Source organism: Pteropus alecto, unplaced genomic scaffold, assembly GCF_000325575.1.
Source record: "Pteropus alecto unplaced genomic scaffold, ASM32557v1 scaffold11, whole genome shotgun sequence".
NCBI lineage: Eukaryota > Metazoa > Chordata > Mammalia > Chiroptera > Pteropodidae > Pteropus > Pteropus alecto.
The window spans coordinates 14,537,918-14,563,455 of record NW_006431956.1 but is presented as its reverse complement, the minus strand read 5'-3'; the positions used below and the strand labels follow the sequence as shown (position 1 = coordinate 14,563,455).

At 34.0% G+C, this 25,538-nt stretch overlaps 1 protein-coding gene across 1 annotated transcript in view; it reads right to left on the bottom strand.

Annotated features, from left to right (window-relative positions):
- The window catches only part of GPR158 (G protein-coupled receptor 158), a 318,792-nt gene that overhangs the window by 269,997 nt on the left and 23,257 nt on the right, over positions 1 to 25,538 (bottom strand). Inside the window, 1 exon segment of the mRNA XM_006907013.2 lies at positions 23,799 to 23,904. Within this exon segment, the coding sequence (XP_006907075.2) occupies positions 23,799 to 23,904 (106 nt within the window).

Below are 25,538 nucleotides of genomic sequence, written 5' to 3'. Positions count from 1 at the left end.
GTCTTCTTTTTTTCTTGATAATCTAGCTAATGGTTCATCAATTTTGTTTATATTTTCAAAAAACTAATTCTTAGTTTAATCTTTTCTATTATCTTCTAACCTCCATTTAATTTATTTCATTTGAATCTTTATTTTCTCCTCCGCTAACTTTGGACTTAGTTTGTTCTTCCTTTTCTAGTTATTTAAGGTAAAAGGTTAGGTTATTTGAAATCTTTCTTTTTTCTTGGTATAGGCTTTTATCACTATAAACTTTCCTCTTAGAATTGCTTTGTTGAAACCCATGAATTTTGGTATATTGTGTTTCCAGTTTCAGACTCAAAATATTTTATTTCCCTTTTTATTTCTTCTTTGGTCTACCAGTTGTTCGGAAGTGTGTTGTTTAATTTCCACATATTTGTGAATTTTCCAGCTTTCTTCCTGTTGATTTCTAGTTTCACACCATTATGGTTAGAAAAGATACTTGTTATTATTTTGATCTTCTTAAATTTGTTGACTTATTTTGTGAGCTAACATATGATATATCCTGGAAAATGTTCCATCTGTGCTTGAGAAGAATATGTATTCTGTTGCTGTTAAATAGAATGTCTGTATGTCTGTTAGGTTCATCTGATCTAAAGAGTCATTCAAGTCATTTATTTCCTTATTGATTCTTTGTTTATATTGTTAAAAGTGGAGTTTCCATTGCATTCTATTTTTGCCTTCAGATATGTTAATAATTGTTTAATATCTTTAGGTCTTCCAATACTGGGTGTGCATATATTTACAGATATTATATTCCTTGATAAACAGACCCCTTTCTCATTATATAATGGTCTTCTTTATCTCTTGTTACAGCTTTTGACTTAAAGTCTATTTTATCAGATACAAGTACAGTTGACTCTCAGTATCTGTGGGGGATTGGTTCCAGGACCCCTCATGGATACTCAAATCTGTGGATGCTCAAGTCCCTTATATAAAATGGAAGAGAACACTGTGGCCCTCCACATCCACAGATTTCCAATTACAGACTGAAAATACTGTTTTCCCTTATATATGAGTCATTTTTCTCTTGCTGCCTTTAAAATTCTGTCTTTGATTTTTGGTGTCTCCATCTCTTTGGGTTGATCTGTTTGGGGATCTTTGAACTTCATTTCCCTGGATGGCCATCTCTCTCCCCAGATTTGGGACATTTTCAGCCATTATATTTAAGTTTTCTGTCCTTTTCTCTCTCTTCTCCTGAGACTTCCATAATGTAAATGTTGTTTTGCTTGATGGTATACTATAATTCACATAGGTGTTCTTCACTCTTTTTCATTCTGATTTCTTTTTCTCCTACGAGTGGATAATATCAAGAGATCTATCTTGCAATTCGAAGAGTCTTTGTTCTGTTTGATTGAACCTAATGTTGAAGATCTGTATTACATTTTTCATTTCATTCACTGCATTCTTCGGCTCCAGATTTTGTTTTTACAATTTCTACCTCTTTGTTGAGCTTATTTTTTTAATGCAGTTTTCCTGAGTTCATTGAATTGTCTCTCTGTGTTTTCAAGTCTCACTGAGCTTCCTTAAAGTAATTACTTTGAAACATTTTTGCAGATAACTTGTAGATCTCCATTTCTTTGAGATCATTTGGAAAAAAAAATATTGTGATCCTTTGGCGGCATCCTGTTTCTTTACTTTTTCATGTTTCTGGTGGCTCTGTGTTGATGTCTGTCTATGCGTTTGAGGAACCAATCACCTCTGCAATGAAGGAAATATTCATTTCTTCACTGTAAAATATGATATTCACAAGCCACACATGACTATAAAGCACTTGAAATGGGCTAGTGTAACTAAGAAACTGAATTGTAATTTTATTTAATATGAATTAATTTGATTTTAAACATAGAGAGCTATGCATAGCTAGTGGCAAGGAAATGAACACCTGTCAATAAATGATTTATCCTCTTAACAACTGTACGAAATAGGTACTATTGTTATCTGTTCTTCACATATGAGGAAAAGTAGAAGAGAGATTAAATAACTTGCCTAAAGTTCTACTATCGGTAAATGGTAAAACCAGGGTTTGAACCCAAGTACCTGCCCCTCAGACCCACACTCATAATTAGAAATATGTTCTCTCCAATGATTTCAACTCAGTCTTCTGGTTTTCAGATTTTGGATAGAAGTTTATATAATGTTATAAGGTATAACAATACAACAGATTATATGTACCAATAACTAATGTCTGAAAAGAGTTATATACATGCAATGAATTACATCTCAAACATTTATAAAATCATATGGAAATATTTCTTATATAAAACAGTGAGTAATCTTATGCTTATGAAGTAGTCTGATCCCTAAAATTCATAATGATCTATGCTATTTCTTTATTTAGGTGCATATCTCTAATGCAACAGTGGTAAAGAAAGTGGTAAAGCTCTCCAATGATCCTCTCCCTTAAAAAAAGAAAGGAAATTGGGTCTGAAAAATTGTACCAATGAGGCCAAGCCAGAGCTACACCAATGGACAGCCTGAGGGGCAAGATTGCATGAAGGTAGATAATCTAGCAATGAAACTAAAACTTCGACCAGCCACAGGTGGATAAATAGGACACAAAGATGATCAAACACCCTCAGAAGGATGTGCCATGGTTCCAGGTCAGTAGTACTCCTTGGGTAAAAAAAGCAGAAGCAAATCCTGTAAAATGTTCTTCTTTAGGCCTATGCATAAACTGTTTTAAGAAATAAAGAACATAATTATAAAGTTGGCCAATCAATATGATACTGTTAGAAATAAATGAAAAAATCTGGAGAAGAAAAAAAACACACCTACCTATGGCTATTATAATTGTTGAAATGTTAAACAAATAGGAAAAAACCCACTAAACTAAAAAACAAAATAGACAAAACAGAAGCAAACTCGGATACAGAGAACATTTTGATGGTTGCCAGATGAGAGGGGGGTTGAGGGGATAAGTGAAGCGGGGGAAAGTACAAATTGGTAGTTACAAAATAGTCATGGGGATATAAAGTATAACATAAGGAATATAGTCAATCATATTATAATAACTATGTGTCATATGCGTACTAGATTTATCAAGGTGATCACTTCATACGTTATATATATGTCTAATAACTATGTTGTATACCTGAAACTGATATAATAAAGAGTGTTGACTGTAATTGAAAAATTAAATATATATTTAAAAAATCCTGAGAATTAAAGACAAAATTAAAAGCACCTACATAGACTAGATAGAGCACTTACAAAATCATGGCAATTAGAGAAACAGCAGACTTCTCAACAGCAATAATGAAAGTTAGAAGGCAGCAGAACATTATCCTTAAAGGACTTAGAATAAAACACAGAACTGGATGCTAGCAAAGGTATCTTTCAAGAATGATGATAAAATAAAATTATTTGAAAATAAAAAAAGAGTTCTCCACTAAGAAACCAGTAAATTAACCTCAAAAGGATATACTTCAAGAAGAATAAAGAGGATCCAGAAAGACAATCTAATATGCAGCAATGACAATGGTAATCACACATGCTAATGCAAATACTTTTTAAAAATAGTATTATAATACTATCTAATTTGTAGTATTTAAAAGAACAGAAGTAGATTTCCTCTCCAAACATGATATAAAACAGGAAACAAATATAAAACAGGAAAACAAATATAAAACAGGAAAAAATAAATAAAACACTTTGTAACAGGCAAAGCAGAAGAATATTCCCAAGAGGAGAAAAAAAAGCTAATCTTATGACTGCACTAGTTTACTGACTGCAGACTTTTCAGGCATCACAAGGAGGGATAAACCATACAGTCTCCCTAAATTGAAAAGACTTGAGAATTCAGGAAGGCCAAAGTGGCTAGAACTCCAAGGAATTATACAGTTAATAGAATTTGTACAAAAGGTTTTTAAATGAGCTATTACAAATAAAACTTCTTATGTTCAAGAAGATAGAAGATGCTGCAAAAAGGGCAAAGAAACCTCCAGAAATGAAGAGGGTGTGTTGGGAAGGGTGTTAGTGAAACCCTCTGGAAGGCGAGTCCCACTGGCTGCCCCAGCTGCCTATGAGTGCCATTAAAACTCAGAATGACACTTTGCATCCCACGTGTCTCTGGCTGCAACTCATCCTCAGAGTGAGAACGAAAAATCATCTTGAAATCGGAAAGAGAAGTCCCTTCTTCAAACAGTGTCTCTCCAGTGCCATCTACTGAACAGCTTAACACTGCCCCAACTGGCTAAAGGGAGATGCATACAGGGCTTCACTCTCATTGCAAAGCAAGGTAAAGAAGGATGCGTTTGGGGAGAAGAAATAAATTGGTAACTTCTATAAGAATACAAAACATTGACATCTCTTAATTTCCATCTCTGGCAGAAAAGATTCAACATAGGGGTTCACCAATAAAAACTAGAGGTCTTTTATCTTCAGACCTCTATATTTTCTTCTTCAGATAAAATCTTCAGATAAAAGGAAACGAAAATATAGCCAATGAATAAGAGCCAAATTCATTTCAGATTTTACCAATAAAATGTTACATTTCTATTCCTATGTTTTCCCAGATTTAATTTCTAGATTTACAGATACCATAACTGGGAAATCTTACTAAAATAAATATTATCTAGTCCAAACTACCCAGATATTATATTATATAACATATAAAAGATACATAGTTCCTTATATTCACATTTGATAACTAATAAGGTTAAGTGTGTGTGTAGAAATAAGCAATTTACAATTTCTACACACACACTTAACCTTATTAGTTATCAAAGAAATAAACTGAAGCAACAATTAAGTAGATATTTTTGCCCACCAAACTGACAAAAAATAACTAGCATACAGTACTAGAGACAGTGCAGGGACAGAGGGTGAAGTTCAAGGCTGGGGAAAAGAGGAAATGTAGGGGGTAATTTTTTTATATCTTTGTATTGTTTGCAAGATTATAATAAATAATTATAACTTTTTAATTCTATAATTTTGGAAGAATTTCATAAAAATAAAATTTTTAATTATGTAATCAACTATGGTTAACACCCGATTAGATTAATGTTCAAATTACACTTGCTTCTCTGGGCATTTACATTGAAATAATAACACAAAAATAGCTGAAAGAGGAAGACTAATTTAAACATTCTTTTCGAAATTAGAAATAATCTTAATTGTAACTGATCATAACATGCCCAATATTTAAAATTCTAGAAAGATGTTTTAAATTTTACTGGCAGAAACATTTCCAATAAAGCTGCTAGAAAGTTTACTGGCAGAAACATTTAATCAAGATTAGCTTTACAAATTATTTATTTATATATTCTCTAGTAGAGAAAACATAGGGTAGTGTGCGCCAACCAGACAAACTTGGCGATAACGGTATTTCTGGAATCATAACGGGTCAATTTTGAGGTTGATTGCTGCTGTTGGTCCTCTCACCCCTATCTCCATTCCATACTTCCTTGAATTTGATTTTTTAAAAAAAGAAGAAGAAAAAAGGAAAAAAAGAAAAGAAACCTCCACAGTAGCTCACTTCCTATTTTCTCTCCCACCTAAAGAAAACTCAAAATTAACTCTTTATTAGCAAGAGTTAAAGAAAGTAAAAATGAGTCTGCTTCAGAGGCAGGCTTTCCCTTCCAGTTTCTCTTCTAATTTCTTAACGCCACGAACACTCCATACCCTCTCCCCACCACTGACTCCCACCTCCCCAACACACAGATGAATCTACTCTCTCAGAAAACAATCTTCCCAGTTATGAATTATTTGATTGATATGTATCATCAGACCTCATGATATTTTCTTTGGGTGCCTTCTTAGTTATTAAGCTCAGGAAGGATCAATTTTTCTTGATCTTCATGTACACGACACCTGTAAAATATGTGAAGCTAAATATGTGAACCAATTCAATAGAATATATTCTAATTGTGGAGTCTTGAACAACAGACCTCAATGTGCTCATGTTCTGGAGGTAAATTAGGCTTAATGAAGGTCTTCTGATGGATCAATATTTGATATGGCATCCATGGAATCAAATTCTGTTTTCTAATCCATTCTATTCTAGATTTGCTTTGAGTGAAGTCCTACATGCCTTTTTAAAAGCAGAACTAGATAATCAGAAAGTAAATTCCAAAACTCTCTGAAACTTGTATATAACCTGTAGCTCAAAAACCTCTGTGAAGTGATGGAGTTATCTCAAGAAGCTCAAAATACTCAAGAAATCATTACATTCTAGTTTAAATTAAAAACAAATCTTGACCATTTGTGTCTTACTTTTCAAATGTATATAAAATATGTAGTAATAAAATGATAAATTTATTATGTTTTCTCAAATAACAGATATTAAAAGTATAATCATATTTTAAAAGATATGCAACCACCACGCTATGAATGTTTGGGGCTCCTAGAATCTTATATGCCATTTCTTAGCACTTACTGGAAATCAGAGTTTCTAGCTTTCATTTTTCTTACTGGGAAGCAGTGGAGATTTGTTTTAATGGGAAAGGAAGACAAGAATAGAAAATTTTAAGACAGTAAAGGAAAGGGACAAGGAGAAAATAGGAGAGATAAGGAAGGAAGAGCAAAGGAAGGAAGGGGTGGAGGGGGATATAGAAAGGGGAAGCTAAAAATTAATGAAGTTTTTCCAGTGATACATTTATATACTACAAAACTTAATGTTAAGGAAGTAATCTAATTTTTAATTTGGGAGTTTGATTTTGGAAGAGGAATTATATGGATTTAGCCGAATAATATTTGTAAAGCTGTCTATTTTTATGTCAAAAAGAAAGGGAAATGTAGTTTTTAAAAGCATCAGTGTTCGTTATTTCTTTCAAATCTAGATAAGTGACAAAAATGCTTGGCAACGGTGAATTGAGAATAATCACTAGTCAATCTGCAAAGCCATGTACTCTGAAATCCTTACACCCTTTTCACAAAATGCATCTATCACAAGTGAAAAACAATAGAAACTACACCACATAACTAGGTCATTATGGCATGTACAGAATTTTGATTATAGTATTTATAATAATAGAAAAGTTCCCTAACAAGAATTAAAACTATCAATTTTAATTATATCTCTATTCATTTTTAATTAGAACTACTAGCAATGAGTAAATGAAATAAATGAAGTTTTAAGTGAAGTATAATATAAAATAAAAGTTAGACCTACAAGCTAAGAATCCAAAAAGGTTTTCAGATAGTAGGAAGCGTATCATGAGTAACCAGGCTCTATCTGGAATTTTCCATTCCTAAAGGAAGATGGAGTACTTGGCAAGTTTTGTTAGAATTCATCTAAATCTTTCTTACAGATGTGATATAGTGATGAAATCAGTGATCATAAGAGATACTCTGTTACATGAATACATTAGACATGAATTTAAAATACAACAGCAGCCTTACCAATAAGATATATGACTAGGTCACAGCCCTGGCCTCAAGGTAGTCTTGTATCCACATCAGTCCAAATTCTTAATTGAGATGTAACATATTAATTTTTAAAAATCTCTGAGCCTCAGTTTCCTCATCCGTAAAACTGAAATAATTATAGGTATTTTCTAGGACTGTTTTGAGCATTAAATACACTTTTATGTATATTTATACACATATGTATGTATATATACATATACATATATGACAGTGAAAGGGCAGGCATTGTACAAATGTAGATGTAATTAACAGTCATCGAATCATTTTAATACAGCAGTATAGGTATAAAAATAAAAACGTACAATGTACATGGCACACGGGAGAGAACCTGCTCTATCTGAAGTGGAGAATAGGCTGTAAAGGGGTCACGCAGGAGCAAAATCTAGGACTCAAAGAATAAGCAGGACTCTGTCAGGTGGCCAAAATGGAAAATCAGGATGTGAGGGCGATCTGGCTGCGACATCTGTCACCTCATTGAGCACCAGGGTTGATTCGGCTGATCTGGCTGGCTAGGCGGGTATCCCCTTCCTCCCTCACCGCTCCACGTGTGTCCCTCCCGAAGCTGCGTGCTCAGTCGAAGAGGACGACCTTCCTCAATAGAGGAGAGGACTGTTCTTCGTTCAAGGGTATATTAGTAGCTGTGCTGCCCTGCTAGAACCTCCAAACAAGGGCTCAAAATGGGAAATCATAGGTTATTCAATAAAAGAGCATGTACAAATAAATGGATAGAGACATGAAACACCATGGTAGAATCATGGAAGGCAAATAGTTGGATATTGAAGAATGAGAAGGAATTTATGTTTAGAAAGGCAGAGGTTAAGGAGAGTCACTGAAGAACATTAAGCAGTCAACCATAAATATTTATAGAGTGCCTTTATTATGGACATCATTATGGTCCCTGAGATACAATGGTGAACATAACTGATGTGGTTTCTGCTCTCATGGAGCTTATTTATGGTATAGCATACAAGATAGATATAAATTATAAATAATTAATAATTTCAAGCATACAAACTGCTATGAAAAATCACTAATATTTCTAGAGAATGTACTGTGCAAAGCATTTTACATACAACATTGAATCATTCCTATTTAAAGGAAGTTGAGGCATAGAAAGCTTAAGAAACACAGACAGTCTGAATCCAAAGCCAATACTTTTAACTGCTACGTAGTACTATCTCAAGAAAAAAATGCAGGATGATATAAGCAGCATATCATCTTTTAAAAATTACGTTGGCAGTAGTGCAGACAATGAATTGGAGAGGAATAAAACTGAAGACAGAAGAGTACTGCAAAGTCTAAGCAAGAAGTGATTAGGACTAGAACTAAGTTCATTGTAGTAAGAATGAGAGAAGAAAACAAACTGATGAGATACCGAGGTAGAACTGACAAGACTTCAGAGTCACTGGATGTGGGAATGAGGAAAGGGGAAAGCTCAAAAAATTGCCACCAGGGAGACCTGGCCACCAAGCACTTTTAGAACTCAAGATCGAATCAACCCTGACCAAGGAGAAAATGTGCAGGATTTCATTTCCCCTCACCCCACTCACTACCCATCCTTAGCTACAATACTTGCATCATTGCTGTACAGGTAACAAAATATCACTGTGTAGCTGCCAATCAAATTAAAAAAAAAAAGACTCTGGGATCTCTGAACTATTTCAACAAAAGGAATAAAATACTAAATTAACTTTTCATTTTACACATATACATAGTATTCATTTGGTCCTAAAGCTGTCTTGATTGAACACTCACAAAAAAAGTGACATTTACTGAATTCACAACCTGTTAGTTAAAAACAAAAAATAACGAGCTGCTGACCAGCTTCCAAACAGTAGTAGTAAAACTTCAGATAAATCTTCAGAAGAAATTTTGAAGCATTACCTGAATATACCATTTATGAATAAATAGCACTCGTTAAATAGACACATTGGTCTTTACACAATACTTAGGGCTGCAGAATTCTATACAGTTCAAATAATTTTTGATTTACATTGAAAATTCCAATTTAAAAGGTAAAATACAGTATATTCTGCCCATTGATGTTTTGGTCAAATTAGTTTAAATGAAATCAAGATTAAATTTTTTATTCAAATTAATAAGCGAAATAACATTTACCTGTAATGCACACTATAATTAGAAATACATATCAAACTTAATATGTGAAATTTTATTTTAAAGAGATTGCTATTTAAACAAATGTGATTACTGTTCTTGTATCATCCACCAATTCTGATGACATGAGGATGAAAATTCAGCAGCGTCTTAGGATGAAATTATCAGGAGGGAAGATGGAAGGAAGAAGTGAGGGGTAGAAGTGTGTCAGTAAAAGCACCAAAGTAAGGAAGAGAGAGAAGCACAGAAACCACAAAGTGGAGTCAAGGTCGGAATCATGTGGTAGCTGATGAGTGACTAGCTTGAACCTCTAAAACTTTTTGGTCTTGGAACCTGTTTACATTCTCAAAAATTATTGAGAATCCCAAAGAGTTTTTTATTTATATTGGCTATCTCCATTGATACTTACCATTTTAAATATTAAAACAAAAAAATAAATAAAATTTATTAATTCATGTAAAAATAACAATAAGCCCATCAGATGTTAGTATAGATAACGTATTTATGAAAAATAACTCTATTTTTCAAAACAAAAAATAGCAAGAATAATATCGTTTTACACTTCTGCAAATCTCTTCAAAGTCTGGCTTATTAGAATATAACTAGATTCTCATATTTCTTTTTCCATTCAATTTGTTTACATGTCATATCTTGGGTAACTTCTATGTCCATAAAAAAATAGAGTTCAAAAGGCAAATATGTCTTCAATAGTTATGAAAATACCTTTATCTTTACAGACTGTCCTGACAGGGTCTTGGGGACCTCCATGGTTCCCAGGACCACACTTTGAAAATGACTGCATTAGACAAACATATCTAAAAAGGTAGCAAATGAAGATGATTTACAGACCAGCATGAAAATAAAGCCCATAAGCGGGGTCACTTAGATTCTAAAAGTCTGAATTCTAGGCTTCAATAGAACTAGAATTATAATGGGACCAAGCCTGTAGAGACAGTTAGCCATTATTCTATTTCTGGATGCAAATACAGAATCAGTTCAATAGAATTTCCTCCAGGTGATCATGGAATTGTAAGCACCAGCAAGAAAAATTGCTTCTGCATGCATAAAACAGAGAGTGTACTGACAAACCAATAATAAAATCTACTGAAATAATTACATAATTAAGATTAGGTCATGCCTTTACTTCATTCCAATAACTATGGCAAGATAATAGAAAGTATTGCTAAGGGACAGCTCTCTTCCCTGAAGTGTTATAAAACAAAATGGGTATCTACATATCTAGCATAGTACAGAGATACTCCTTTCTGGAGACAGAGCACGAACCAAAAACTTCTTAGAGTCTCCTTCAGACTTATGAGTCCTTGAGTATTATTATCTCATTGAAATTGTCTGACACATCTAACATTTCCTCCTTTACACACTTTTCTACTTCATGTACAATAATTACTGTAAATCTCCATTTACAGTTATTTGTTTTTTCTCACAATCCTTCTGCTTTCATTCTTTTGGCCCTAATTCCAGCCCCTACTTTTATTCCTGTTTCACCAGTTACATTCACTGTTCCCCATACCTCTCCATACACCTATATATGAGTTTATATTTTGAAATACAAAAATATAACTAAATGTTTACACATTCTTGTGCATTATAATAGCAACAATAGCAACCCAAACTATGAATAAGCTGAAAGAGAGGGGGAAAACACACGATGATTCAAATGACAAAAAAATTTAAATAGACACTTGTACATTACTTTGAGGGCAAAGCATTTAAGTTATCTCAATACTTTATGTTCTGCTTGTATCATCAGCCACCCACTTGTTCTCTCTCCATCTATAAGCCCAGTGGAGGGGAAAACAACGATAAATCGAAACTCTTTCTGGATGAATAAACATAAGTGACTTCGTAAAGATGCCAAAAAAAAATAAGGTGGTAAATAAGGCTTTTTCTTTTAGTGGGAAAAAAAAAGATATCAAGGAATAGAGTTTAACTCTTGCATAATACAGTCAGAGCTTTCTAAATCAGCCAAGGGCTGTAACTAAGCAACAGGATTCTTCACTGTGCTCAAAAAAGGGTCTGCCAAGCATCAGTAGCCTCATTTCTCACTGAAAGCTTTGACAAGTTTCCACCATATTTTATATAATTGTAGCAGAGGGAGTGCCAGATTAGATCTGATTTGCTGTCATAATGGAATTTTTTTCCACATAAGCTAATGATGCAAAGCTATATTTAACCCCCCAAAAGTCACCCTCAGGCACTCACTGTATATTCTGATTGCTTCTCATATCTAGAATTGGACAAGTAGCAATTTTTCTGCTACTGAATGTGACAAAAGCAAAGGTTTAATAGGTAGAGACTTTTTTTTTCCTGATTGGCTCCATTATAAATTTAGCTACATATTCCAAATCTGTTCACTAACTTCATATTTCATCAGAAGTTCTCTCACCAAACTGAAAAGATCAAGAAAGTCTGATACTTTGAGTTCATATCCATTGGTGTATATGAGTCAATCTTCTTGCCCCAGCCGACTCTAACCTATGGTGTGTGCTGTTATCTCCCACCTTTAAGCTCAGCCCCACTCTAACTCTATGGCACGGAGACTGTGGCAGCATTTTAGGTGTTTTACCTTCAGCAATGGTTACAGTTTAAAATGTATTTATATATTATCATAAACACAGAGGGTCCCCTTGGCATGCCTATATGCAGTAATCTGCAATCCTCCGTGTTCAACTTTTTGATTCTCACTTCTAATTTGTATTCTAATTATCTGCTGAGAATGGGTCTTTTCTCTTAACACCTGCTCTCTTAGCTGATGTCCAGAAAATGTATACAGCCCTCATCAACCTCTCTCTGTCTAAGGAGATGGATCTTATTCCTTGGGTCCTGTTTCAAATTGGACATTCCTACCATACCAAGTCACTGCCATATATTGACCCAAGAGTACCACCACTGGCAAGATACCTCTGCTGCTGCCATTCACACACTTGCAAGATGGAACCCACTGTATATTGATCCTAATCCAAATTTGTATGGGAGATTGCCACTCCCTCTTGGAAATTTGTTTTAGCCATCTGAAAGCTAGATTGTTCTTGTTTTTTGCCTACACCTAATGTCCCACATAAGACTACAGCATGCCTTTCGACTGAGCTCCCCTGAGCAGAACCACAAGACTAATAATACTACCCAATGGGCCACTACCAGAGATCCTCTTTCCAAACAATCATTTATCCCCTACATTACCTTCCTAGCGTTTAAATTCCTGAACTACCATTTGCTAGTTTTATGACCTTAGTCAAGTGACTTAAAACCATTCTAAGTCTTAGTTTCCTCATCTAGAAAATAGGAATTACAATAGTATCTAACTCACAGGGTAATTAAGTATTAAGTGAATATACTTTGTTTATTATTATTATTGAATAATTATTTTCTTATACAGAAGTTGAAAAACAAACTTGTATCAACAGGATACTTCACTTTGGGGAATTTCCTAGACTCTAAAGAAAACTTAATTACTTAAGTTTTCTAAAGAAAACTTAAAAACTTAATTAGCAAATATTATCGAAGTGCCATACCTACACCACTCATGAATAAAACCTTATAAGAGTTTTTTTATTGTTTTAAACATTTTATATAGTCTGTAAAGTTGATAAAGTAGAAAGTTATAAATCAAGACAATGGTTTTACATCTCAGATATATAAATGACTGATGGTCAGACAGACAGTTTATTCACCTTGAACAGACAGGTAGTGCTCTCCTTTTATGTTCTAATTCAAACACTTCACAGGGCCCAACATTGAATAAACAGGTTCAAGAAGCTGTTTATTTAAAGGAGCATCATTCAGGAACAGATAACAAACACCATGACCTTCTCATAGTTGAAAAATGGGTTTATTTCCTACTGTAAAGTATATGATTTCTTCATAAGCAAAAGAAACAAATTAAAGAAAAAATTAATGATACTTCCTTGTATTGCCTCCTTTCTGGCTCAGATTACCCCAGATTTGCAATCTCATGTCAACTAAACACTTTTTGGCTTTTCCTTCTAATTTCCATCAAAATTAATTAGTCCTGCATTACCATCCACAAAGTGCTTAATAAGTAAATGGAAATCAAATTTCAGAAGCTAGCTTGAATGAAGGTGGCAACGATAAATAATAGTTTGCTTTATCATTACCACAGAGGAAAATCAGAAAATCTCAGGTTTGGCAGACACAACACATGCAATGTGAGAATTCACGTTTGCCAACACAAGAACGAGTGTTGCTTTTGGATAGAAACATCTTTTAGTGGTTTCTTTTTACAGTACACCAGAAGTATAAAACCTTAGGGTTGCAGAGAAACTTATAGCCAATGTGTTGCATGAAGTTTTTACGAGCCCTGAAAAATTCTGTCTAGTGGTAGCTTTCACTGTTGAAAATACTAAAGCCTATAGCATTCTCACCAAGTGGTCGTATTGGAGATGTGTGATTGGACAAATATGACATTCAAATTTACAATTTCCTGTTTAAAAATAGACATTCTCAATATTTGAATAACTACTTGTTAAAAAGTTCCACTTAAACAAAGCTAAACAGAGCCTTCTTCAGTTACTGTTGATTTACTACCAAGTCACGGCCTAGCCCGAGTCCTTTCAGAAAAAGTATAAATATCCATTTAATAGTGATTTTCATATTTGAAGGCAGTTAGATCATCCATAGGTCTTCTCTTCCCTGGAAAACCTCCTCAATTTTCTTGATTCTTCAAGAAACAAGGTTTCAAAGTCTTTAGTGATACCACTTTTTCTCTTCTAAATGGGTTTCAATTTCTATATTGAATTTCAATTCAATAGATTGACTTTATTCTATATTCTATATTTATTATATATTCTATATAGAATATCACACATAAAGAACATATTCTATATTCAATTTCTATATTCCTTGTCACACAGATATTTTCTGCAAGTTTAAAATAGTGACATGTGAACCTCCCAAGATCTAAAGAACAACCTAAGCTGACTCGGCCGTTGCTATAGTTGTTTTGCAGCCAGATTACACTGTTGACTCGTACTGAACCTTCAACTGTCCTCCCCAATACATATGCTACAACTAAACCATATCATTCTTCCCATGCTTGAAAGAATAGGTTTTTGATTCACATTGAGGATCTCAGCATTGTCCCTATTAAGGTTCATTTTGATAGACATGTCCACTTCTCCAACTCAGCAATATCTTTTAGTCTCTGATTTTTAACTTTCGATAAATTTGTTATTATTAACTGCTTATCTTCTATGTCATTATTCAAAGTACTGATGAACATTCTAATTAGCACAAGGCCCTAAATAAAACTCTGTACAAACTATTACAACTTTCACTGCAAGTTGACATCAATCCATGCAATCTCATCTTATGTATAGCCTTAGACTTAAATACAAATCCAGAGCATAAAGAAACTAATTCCTCTCTTCACTGAGAAAAATGATAGATGTCCCCAGAAATTACTTAATGTAATGCCTACGGACTGTGTCTAAAGTGGCATCCAACATAGGGCACAATATCCCATAATTTCTGCTACTCAATTCCCAAAGTTAAATGTAGTTTGTGATCTAAAACTCCCTGTATATTCACTTCTAATCCTAAACGGATTTATCTGGTTATGCTTCCTAGAAAAGAACAAATATAAGATAGAAGTATAAAAAACATGTGCTCTAGAATCAGACAAATCTGAATCCTAACTCTAGCTCTGCCAATTACTAATTGTGTGATTATAGTCAAGTCATTTAAATTCTCTAGTCCTAATTGTCTCATCAGTAAAATGGGAACTATAAAGATTAAATTAATGTATGTAAAGCACATAGAACAAAGCACCTAGAAAAATTCTTGACTCAAAGCAAGTGCTTCTAAATAGTTGCAGGCATTATAAGTATTTTTATAAATAGTAATATTAATGTTTTCTTTATAAGACCTTGATAAAAATCTTTTGAGTTTAAACAACAGAAAAAGTAAAAGCCATCTACAGTTTTTACTGTGGATTTATCCACTTCCTACCATAACCTTTAATTTTGGGGTTTTTGTTTGTCTGCATTAGCAATCTTTACTGTACGTCAAAAAGGAAAACATCTCTAGTATAGCAATAAATCTCCTACCTTCTCACAGATGCTTTCTAGATTCTTCAAATTGACTCTCTCCATTCTCTTTGTCCCTACTCCATAAAGTTCTAGATAGAGGCGCCACTAAGAAAAGATAGATTTTTCTTTTGAGACTACTTGTGCCTGCCCTTTTAATCCAATCACCTTATACAAATAGTGAGCTAGCTATACAAATCACTCGGCACATAATCCCCACAGTTACAATTTCATTTCTCAAAATTAAAAGGGCTTACTTTAAGTAGAAAAAAAAAGTTGTCTGCTTCTTACCAATTCTCTACTCTTCTACTAAATACATTCCAAAAAAGACTTTCTTGCACGTCATTTTTCTCTATATCCCAAAATTTTTATCAATCCTTAAACGACGCTGGAGAACCGGCTTATCATCCTTAATATATATCATGGATATCATTCCATGTCAATGAACGAAGAATAATTTCATCATTTTAAATAGCAATGTAGTATTGTATTTTTTGGCTGCATCATAATTTATTTAACCAATTCTTTGTTATTGCGCATTTAAGTTGTTTCCAAATTTAACTACAACAGATAATACTATGATGAGTAGTCTAGTACATCTATATTTATGCCAATTTCTAAATACTTTCTTAGATAAATTATTCAAAGTAGAAATAAGAGAAAAGAACAGATGGAACAAAAGAGTATGTACTTTTTAATAGTGATACATTTTACCATATTTCCAGAAAGTTTGATAACAGTTTGCATCCCTACCAAAAATTCATGAGAATATCCACTTTGCAAAATCCTCACCAACATTAAAATTATAAATTTTTTTTACTGTTTGCCAATCCAAGAGGTAAATTCCTGCATTTTTGGAAAATACATAAAGACTTGTTTTTATAATAGAGATTATTAATTTCCGTGTCTTAAAATTAATGTATAACATTTTAGTTCTTTAGCAAAGTTGGTATGAAAAAAATATTAAAGTCGGTTAATATATTTTTAAATTCTCTGTTTCTCTCTAGAATAAAATGACTTATTTTAAATTATGGATTTCCCCTGTCTTATTCATCATGTAGCTCAAGCCCCTAAAACAGTGCCTAGCATATAGCAGGTGCTCATAAATATACATTGAATGAATGAAAAAAAAATGAATTTGAACTCTATTAATCTGTTAGGAAAGATGTCCCATGGGAAAAAAGCATATATCTTCTTAATCATCATTATAATTAGAGTAATTCAGCAAACTTTTAAAGTGGGCCTCAGAGAAGCCAAGTATACCTAATTTGGGATGAGTAGACTAAAGTTAGAACTGGGTAGCATAAGACACTGTTAGAAACACTGTTAGAAATAGTGGTCTAAGATTTAACCAGAACCCAACACACAAACCAGCTATCAATTTATGGACATTAAAAAAAAAGCTTAGTATTCTAATAGTGATTTTAGATTTTCCTACTAGAGATCACTCTTCTCTCTCCCTACTTCTGCACCCCCACTCCCTTACGCCACCCATCTCTCTCTCTCTCTCTTTCTCTTATCTATCTATCTATCTCTCTATCTATCTATCTATCTCTCTATCTATCTATCTATCTCTCTATCTATCTATCTATCTATCTATCTATCTATCTATCTATCTATCTATCTATAATCTTCCGTCCATCTATCTATCTATCTCCCTCCCACCACAAGATGGCGATAGCCACTGGTGAACTCTTGGCTTAGCTGCTAGAAACATTGTTATCTGAACAAGACAGTCAGAATAAGTCAGTTAAGGGATTCCTTAGCCTAGTTTTGGAACAATTCCAGAATATCTAATACAGATAATTCTCAGGAACATTGTGGAAAAATTGTGAAAAAATATACTCAGTTTCTATCCATTGTAAAAAAGACTATGCAACAAAATCAAACAAGTTAGGGCTTTACAACTTCCAAACAAATGGGGATCCACATGGTAGTGGTATGGTCTCTTTTCCTTAAGCCTAGTAAAGCAAGGATACTTGACTGAACCAAACGATATTTAGTCTAGAAGAAAGACTTAGAAGCTGACTGACAGCAGTCTTCAAATATCTGAACGGCTACTACGAAGAAGAAAAGTTTAACTTTGTTTTTGTCAATGCCACTGAAAAATCAAAAGCAATAGCTGTGTATTATAGGGAGGCCATCTAACAACAGAGCAAGCTGCTTTTATTAATTCAACCAATGTGTCAGGCACTGTGCCAGGTACCAGCAAACACCTGACCATTGCCCTGGATTCTAGTAGAACGGTGTGACATCACGTCAAGCACATTTTGTATCGGTAATGAGAGAAAAGAGAAGTTTTACTACAAATACAATGAAAATTTAAATATCTGGAAGATTACCAGTATGTATTTTTCTCCATTTACTGGAAGACCTTTACAGTTTTCAATGTAAAATAATGGCATTAACAATAGTTTGCAAGTTTCTCATTATTTATGTTCAACTGAGTTAACATGGTAGATCATAATAACTATTATTGCATATGCCAAAATTTATTTCAAGTTTGTCCTTAAACGTCCCCTAGTGAATTTAAGGGCAATGTTACTGATTTGACTATATGAGGAAATTCAGGGATTTGGAAGGTTTCAATAGTCTGTGAGTCTGACTATGCTGTAAGCTAGACCATATTCCAAAGCATAGCTGTCTCCACTAACCAATATGGTAGTTGCTGGTTACACGCAGCTATTAAACATTTGATGCCAGAGGGGAGGGGTGGGGGGAGGTAAACGGGGTAAAGGGGGTCAAATATATGGTGACAGAAAGAAATCTATGAGAGGTGAACACAGTGTAGATATATATATGCCTTACTGTTAAAGTATACGGTGGAAATTTATTGGATTTCGTTAACCAATGTCACCATAAATAAATACATACATACATACAAACATACATACATACATACAAACATTTAAATCAGGTTAGTGAGGCCAAGGACCTAAATTCTTAATTTTTTTTTTATTTTAACTGATACAATTCAATAGCCATATATCGCTAATGGCTATCATATTGGACAGCACAGTTCTAGAGATAAGTGAACAATAATATTTATAAAGCAGAACATTTCTAGAGAAAAGAAGAGCAACGTGAGATTGCAGCATTGAGATGAGCACTAACATATAGCTGTTTCCAAGTAACTTCACTCAATCACTCCAGAAAATACTTTAAACCCTGCTACAGCCAATGAGTAAGCTATATTCTATACATGAGGGCTTTCAAAAGAGAATGATTAACTCCTTCTGCTTTCTTTAGATTTTTGCATTAAATTTCTTTCCTTGTGTATGAAATGATACCCTTTCTTACATTTTTAAATGTTTAAAAACATATTTTTAGATTTATTGACTCATATCTAATGGAGTAGTAAGGAGTTACAAGCAAATCCTCATCCAATACAGTCAACAGAAGAAAAGAGATATCAAAAAACTACCTTTGAGCTTCACAATACCATTGGCTGAGCTGATGACCCAATTGTTCTGGTGATTCTGGATAAAACAGCGAATCCAAATAACCTCATGAAGTGGTCTCCAAAGCAGAAGACAAAGTGGAAGAGGTTAAATGGCATGTGAGAAGAAAATATTAGAGCTTCTATTTATATGTAACTTTTATATTTAAAAAAAAAAGAAAGAAAGAAATTAAGCTTTGCTAATATTTAAGACTTGGATTGATATTATTGCCATTACTAAGTCCACATGTCATACAACCACAATATTGATTAGGCACTTAAGATATCCGGAAAAAAATTGGGAGTTTCAAGACAGAAATACTGACAATGGTTTCTTGGTTCCTTCATTTGCTTTCAACTTTTAATTTATTACCATTTATATTTGACCACTGAAGTGGGTTTATATAGTATACTGTGTTGAATTGTAAAATAGTTAAAATTCTTCATAATGAGATGGTGTGTGACCTGAAAAATCTTTTCACACACAAACGTTTTCCGATTATCTCAAAATGAACTACTTGTTTCTGAACTCAAAGATTAGTTATGCATTGTTCTTTACAAAAAAAAAGACAAATGTTCCAAATTTGCTGACCTGCTCTGTGATGACAACTGGTTGTCAGTAGTGTCTAAGCAGCAGGTATTTTCAAAATAATATTTAAGCTGTTCCTTTAAAGTAAAAGTGACATTTTAATAATCCACGAGAAAGCCTTTTGAAGTGAACGTTTTGAAAATGGATATTTGGAAATGTTTTCAGGGCTATGTGGTTTTTGTTGCCAAAAGCTATAAATACTCACATAACCATATAGTTTAAACTTGGAAATAAAATGTCCTAATCTGTTTGAAAATATTCCTTGTGAACGTTTGAGTGAATTTTTAACCTACTCTTTTAAAATATTAAAATGTCCACTTTCCAATTAGTTTGCGGGGACCAATTGAAAGGTAAAATGAAAAGCTGCCAGCTGTATTTCTGTAAAAACCATTGCAAAATTGGTAGATGGAACTGAAAAATGAACATTGTGATTTAGCAGAGTCAATAATTTATTTCTTCAATTTGAACTGACATATCCTTGTGAGGTATCTTTTCAACTATGACAGATATTAAAACTAAGTATAAAAATAAACTGAACTTAGAGACCTCTGAATCATTGTATTACTAAGTAATAAAAATTTGAAAAATGATGAAACATAAGCAATCATGACGCTCTAAAATTTTTTAAAAATTGTGATCATTTATATTGCTCTTATTAAATACATTTACTTTTATAGAATATAGTCTGCATGAAAATATTATTTCACTTTTATCTCAACCTGATTAAGTTTTCTAATTTATAGTATGCAGAATATGTGAGTATAACAAAAGATCCACGTATACTTTGTAGGTTAAAAATATACATATAGTATGGGTGGCTACTTAAAGCATTTTTACTAATAGAATATAATTTAAAAAAAAGTTTCAATGCCATTGTCCTAATGTTTCCTACTTCAAATAGTATTTTAAATTTTTTCTTCCAATGAAGACAAAGCAAAAGAATACCTTAAAAACAGAAATTACATAGATTTATTTTAATGTTTTAAGTAAATCATTCTGTAAGAGATTTTGTGTGCTCAAGGCAAATAAATATATAAAAATAGGTAAAGAATTATTTAAATAGATACTGACAACATGATCAAGTCCATGTTGCAGTAATCTGAATCAGTTATAAAATCTGCCAAAATGATCCTGCAATCCAGCTCAGTGTTGTCAACTAGATCTTGTTTTATTATGCCCTTCAAAAAATACTTGGTGGCCTCCTAGACTCCGTAAGGACTCATACCCACTGAATAATTATTTTCCTCACACACTATTCTATGCCTTTCTAAAATGCTCCTGAGGCTTTTGTCATTAATCACATATCACTTATCTGTTTACAGTATCAGACTTGCTATTCTGGCTTAAGATGCCTTGGAGGCTGAAAAGCCAACACACTGGAAAAATTTTTTGCACCGGAAAAACATTTTAAGTGAAAAGTTTGCCTCGATTATAACTTTGATATTTGTAACTTCTAGTATTTACAAGAGAAGAATGTTAAACATTGGCAAGATAAAACCCACAATAATCATGATGAGTGTCTCCGTTTCTAATGATATGGATAGTCATAAAGGCTGGCCTCCACACCCTACAAATAAGATTCATGTTTACTACTTCTCAAAATAAGCCAATTTACACAGGGATTCTTGGAGTCCATAACAGAAGATTTGTGACAAGGAACAAAGGAGAACCAGTACAGATGAAAACTTCCCTGAATAAGAGATTTTTCTTTCCATTTACCCAAGGAGTAAAAACTTCAAGAGGAGCCAGTTCATAGTCCCCAATTCACATCAGTACAGGGAAGGAAGTGAAAGACTATTACTAGTCTTTAGACTGATGATGTGGTATGGAACTGTCTCAGGTGCCCTGAGTGGCCAGTACCAAACACAGGACCTTAAAGAAGTCCAACAAAGAAGTGTAAAGAGTTCCATGACAGCCCTGTGTAAGTCAGACCGAGCACCACGGGCCTCATGGGCCTGGACGTGGGCCTGGACACCAGGATCCCCCACTCCTAGTTCCAGTACCTGGGCAAAGAAAGGGAGTGAAGGGATCCAGAGTCAAAGTCTTATAGACATTTCAGTGCTTGGTGATGGCATTTCTTTATTATTGAATACCTTCCTACAACATCTTCAAATGAGATTCATTGAATTATTGGTTGTCTTAGAAGATATATTTTTCCAGTTTTTCCTACAGGAATTAAATAATATAATGCTCGCATATATAACCCCCAAAATTACACATTTCAACTTAATCTCTGTTAACCAGAATAGAGGATCATATTTTATCCTGAAATAACTTAGTTTATTTGAAAGCTTTTAAAAAAATACAGCACCCAGAAAGTTAATAATCCTGATGCAATGAAAATAAATCAATCTTCCAAAAGGAGAAAGTGATTCTTTCAATATGACTACCCAGTCAAATAAATAGATGTGTTATAAGGAAGCAAAAACTACACCAAGATTATTAAGGGATGGCAGCAACTGTAACAAACTGAAAAATAAATATCTCTTTGTTTCTAAACAGACTGCTTATTGAACTATCCGAGAGCATCACTGAAACAAGGCTATACAGAAATGAACACATACAGATCAATATTCACAATATGACACCCATGCAGAAAAAAAATTCCACTCTGGCTAAAAGACAAAGCTAAGTGGCTTTAAGCCTTTGGAATGGAGATAATAATCAGGCCAAAGATATACACCAGATCAGTGACTAAAATTCATATCTTTAGAAATGCCAGAATCATCCAAAGGAAGTAGATACTCAGAAATGTCCAAAACTCAAAGAATAAAAAAAGGAGGTGAAAAGAGGATCTTAAGTTTTGTGACTTCACAAGAAAGAAACATTTCCTTGCATAACTGGGTCCCATTTGGGGGAGTGGAGGAAGTGAGGGCTGTGTGAAGGTGTGAGGAAACGTGGGAGGGAGTGTAAGGATGTGCAGGAATGTCCGTCCATAGGGTACTGAGGAAGTGAGGGTCATGGGGATATGGTGAGGAATGTGTGATAGATTTAGAGGGATGTGAAGAATTAGGGGGATGTTCTAGGGAGTTTAACAGGTGAGAGGGTTGAAGGATATTGTGGTAGGGAGTAGGGGGGCAGGTAGAGGTGTCTGTGGAGTATAAGGGGCAATATGAGGAACTGCAGAAGATTATTTAAGGAATGGTGGGGGTATGAAAGTACGTGGGCTGTGAATTGGCAGGATATGTGGGGTGTTTCACAAGGGAAACATGTAATGGGCCTATGTACATACATGTATAGCTGTGCACATGTCTGTGCACTATTTTGTTTGTGTAATGGTACAAATAAGTGCTTATTGTTAATTTTCTCTCTGATTTACTATTCCTTACCTTAAAACTGTATTGTGTACAACCATCTTTCACAAGGGGCAAAAAATTAAAATAAAGATACAGATTACTACCTTTATGGGACTATCACCTATACTTTATATAAATCAAGCTGACTCTCCTCACAAACTCATGAATACAATGTTGGGAGAGCCCAAGTATTTAAGATAAAGAACTTTATTGTATATTTGTTTCTTAACATTTTGGAACCCCAGAGATAGGTTATTGAAAATGAAATCAGAATTTCATCACATTTCCTCTTTGAAACTACAAAAGAAGTGACAGCCTTATATCCAGATGCAATGCTCTCCATGCCTGTTCCTAACCAACCATAGTCCCATAAAATACAGCATGGATAGAAGCTGTAAATTGGAAATACACACACAATACACACATTTCCCTTCCAGGTCTCTGTATACAGTTTTCCCCTTGTTTTCAAAAATTTCCTGCCATGTTTTCTCTATTGCTTTTCTAGCAGATGGCAGTGTGTCTGAATAAATAGCATCAAGGTTTTAATAAGCATCATATTCCATTAAAATGTGCATAATCTGGTTGACTCCTCCGGGACTGGTTTTTCACTTCATTGCTATTTTAATTTCCAGCCCCTTTTGAAGAATAGGGTCAGCCTTTGACCAATGCCAAACTTCAGACATAATTCCAGTTTCAGCCTTCTCTTAGTCTTAAAATGAAAAGTTATTTTGTACAAATTTCATTTCCTACTCCTTTTTTCAGTTCATTTGGCAACATTCAGACTTGCATAGATTTTTTTCCCCAGTAATATGCCTCTTGTTCACTTACACAAACAAATAAATACAATATATCAAAAGTAACATATTTTTGAGCTTCTGATTTCAGGCTATATTTTCAGTTCTTACCTCTGAATTGTTAAGGTGACATTTGTGAGTTCCTGAAAACCAGCCATCACTCGAACATTGGTCAATGTCCACTTTCTGAAGATTTATGTCAACTTTCATTACACCCCTTAAAAACAGAGAAAGATAAAAAGAGCAAATTAATCTCAGCTTTTACAGTTTCTAACTCTATATTCTATCCTGGTAATTGGACAAATCAGCATAAAGAATGCACTAAAAATTTTCAAATGGTCCACTCATATTCAACTAAAGTATACCAACTGAAGATAAAAATGATAGAACAGAATCGACAAGTTATTAGTTTTACGTAAGTGCCAAAGGCAGAAACTCTGTATTGTTCACTGTCTTCAGCTCCCCATACAATGCTTGGCACACAGGAGGTACTCAGTTTGTTGAATGACTGAACTCCAGATAGTATTTCTCTAAAAATTGTAGCAAAGTTCACTGAAATAACACCCTCTCCAGTAATTCTACTAAAGTATTAAGCCAAGGCAACCTAATGCCTTAACCCAGTCCAATGCTTTGCTCTTTCAATGAGCATTTATTGTCTGGTGTACACATATCATTCTAAGAGATGCTATGTAGGTGAACCACATTGGCCTTGCCCCCAAATAACACATTTTTTAAAGTATCAGAATGTTTAATGGAGAACAAATGTTAAATTCTGGGGAACTTGGAAAGCTATCATTTGGGGTATAGTAGAAATTCAATAAACGTTTGTTGACTTGTTGACTGCCTTCACTGCCAGGACTTTCCATAGAACTATGTTCCACATTGGTTATGTCAATCATGCTAGACCATTAGGGTTCTATTTTATGCTCTTTGGAAAATAATATATTCGTTCTTTCATTAATTCAATAAATATTTACTGCGTGCTTACTATGGGCCAGAATTATTCTTGGCCCATGAAATACATTAGTTAGCAGGAAAAACTCCTGCCTTCCTGGAGCTTAACTCTGGTATGCGACAAATAATAAACGATGGCTATAACAAATAATTATGCTATATATTACAAAGTAAAAAGTGCTATAGAGAAAAAAAAAACTTGAAGCAGGTAAGGTAGATAGGAATAGAAGATGGGTAGGTTAAACTCTTTTTTAAGGAGTGGTCAGGATAAACCTTGCATAAGATTTCTAAATCAACATTCAAGGTATAATTATAGCAGGTTTGTAGTCACACTCTAAATTACCAGTCATCGTCAGTGACATAAATTTCCCACTGGACTACTACTGTACACAAGATCTTGGTATTCTTCCGTGAATGTCTTATTTAAAAGGCAATTGTAAGTAGTAAGCTAATAAAAATATACATTTCTATTTGTTCCACAATTATTAGTAATAATGAGGTAAGTTTTCCTCAACTATCCCGCTACACAAAGATTTTTTAGTTGCCAGAGAGTGGAAGTCTCAAAATCTTCCAGCTCCCTCAAGGACATGGGTAATTTGGGATTCCAGGAATCTGCAATTGCTCTGGTTCCTTCCCTGACGAAACTGGCTTAAGAAATTGATATTTCAATTGTTAAGAGTTTTCCTTCTTAATTCCAAGTTCATACACGGGAACCAAAAAGTCACCACAGACTTTAAACTCATCTCACGAAGCTTTCTGGGCTTTGTGCAAAACCACCCGAGGTAACGAGGTGTGCTTTCACCAGCTGGGAAATCAGCGCTGACTCATCCTGATTAGCGCCTCCGCCTGGGCGCCTGGAGACCTATGAAACCCTCGGGAAGGCACGTTGACTTCCTG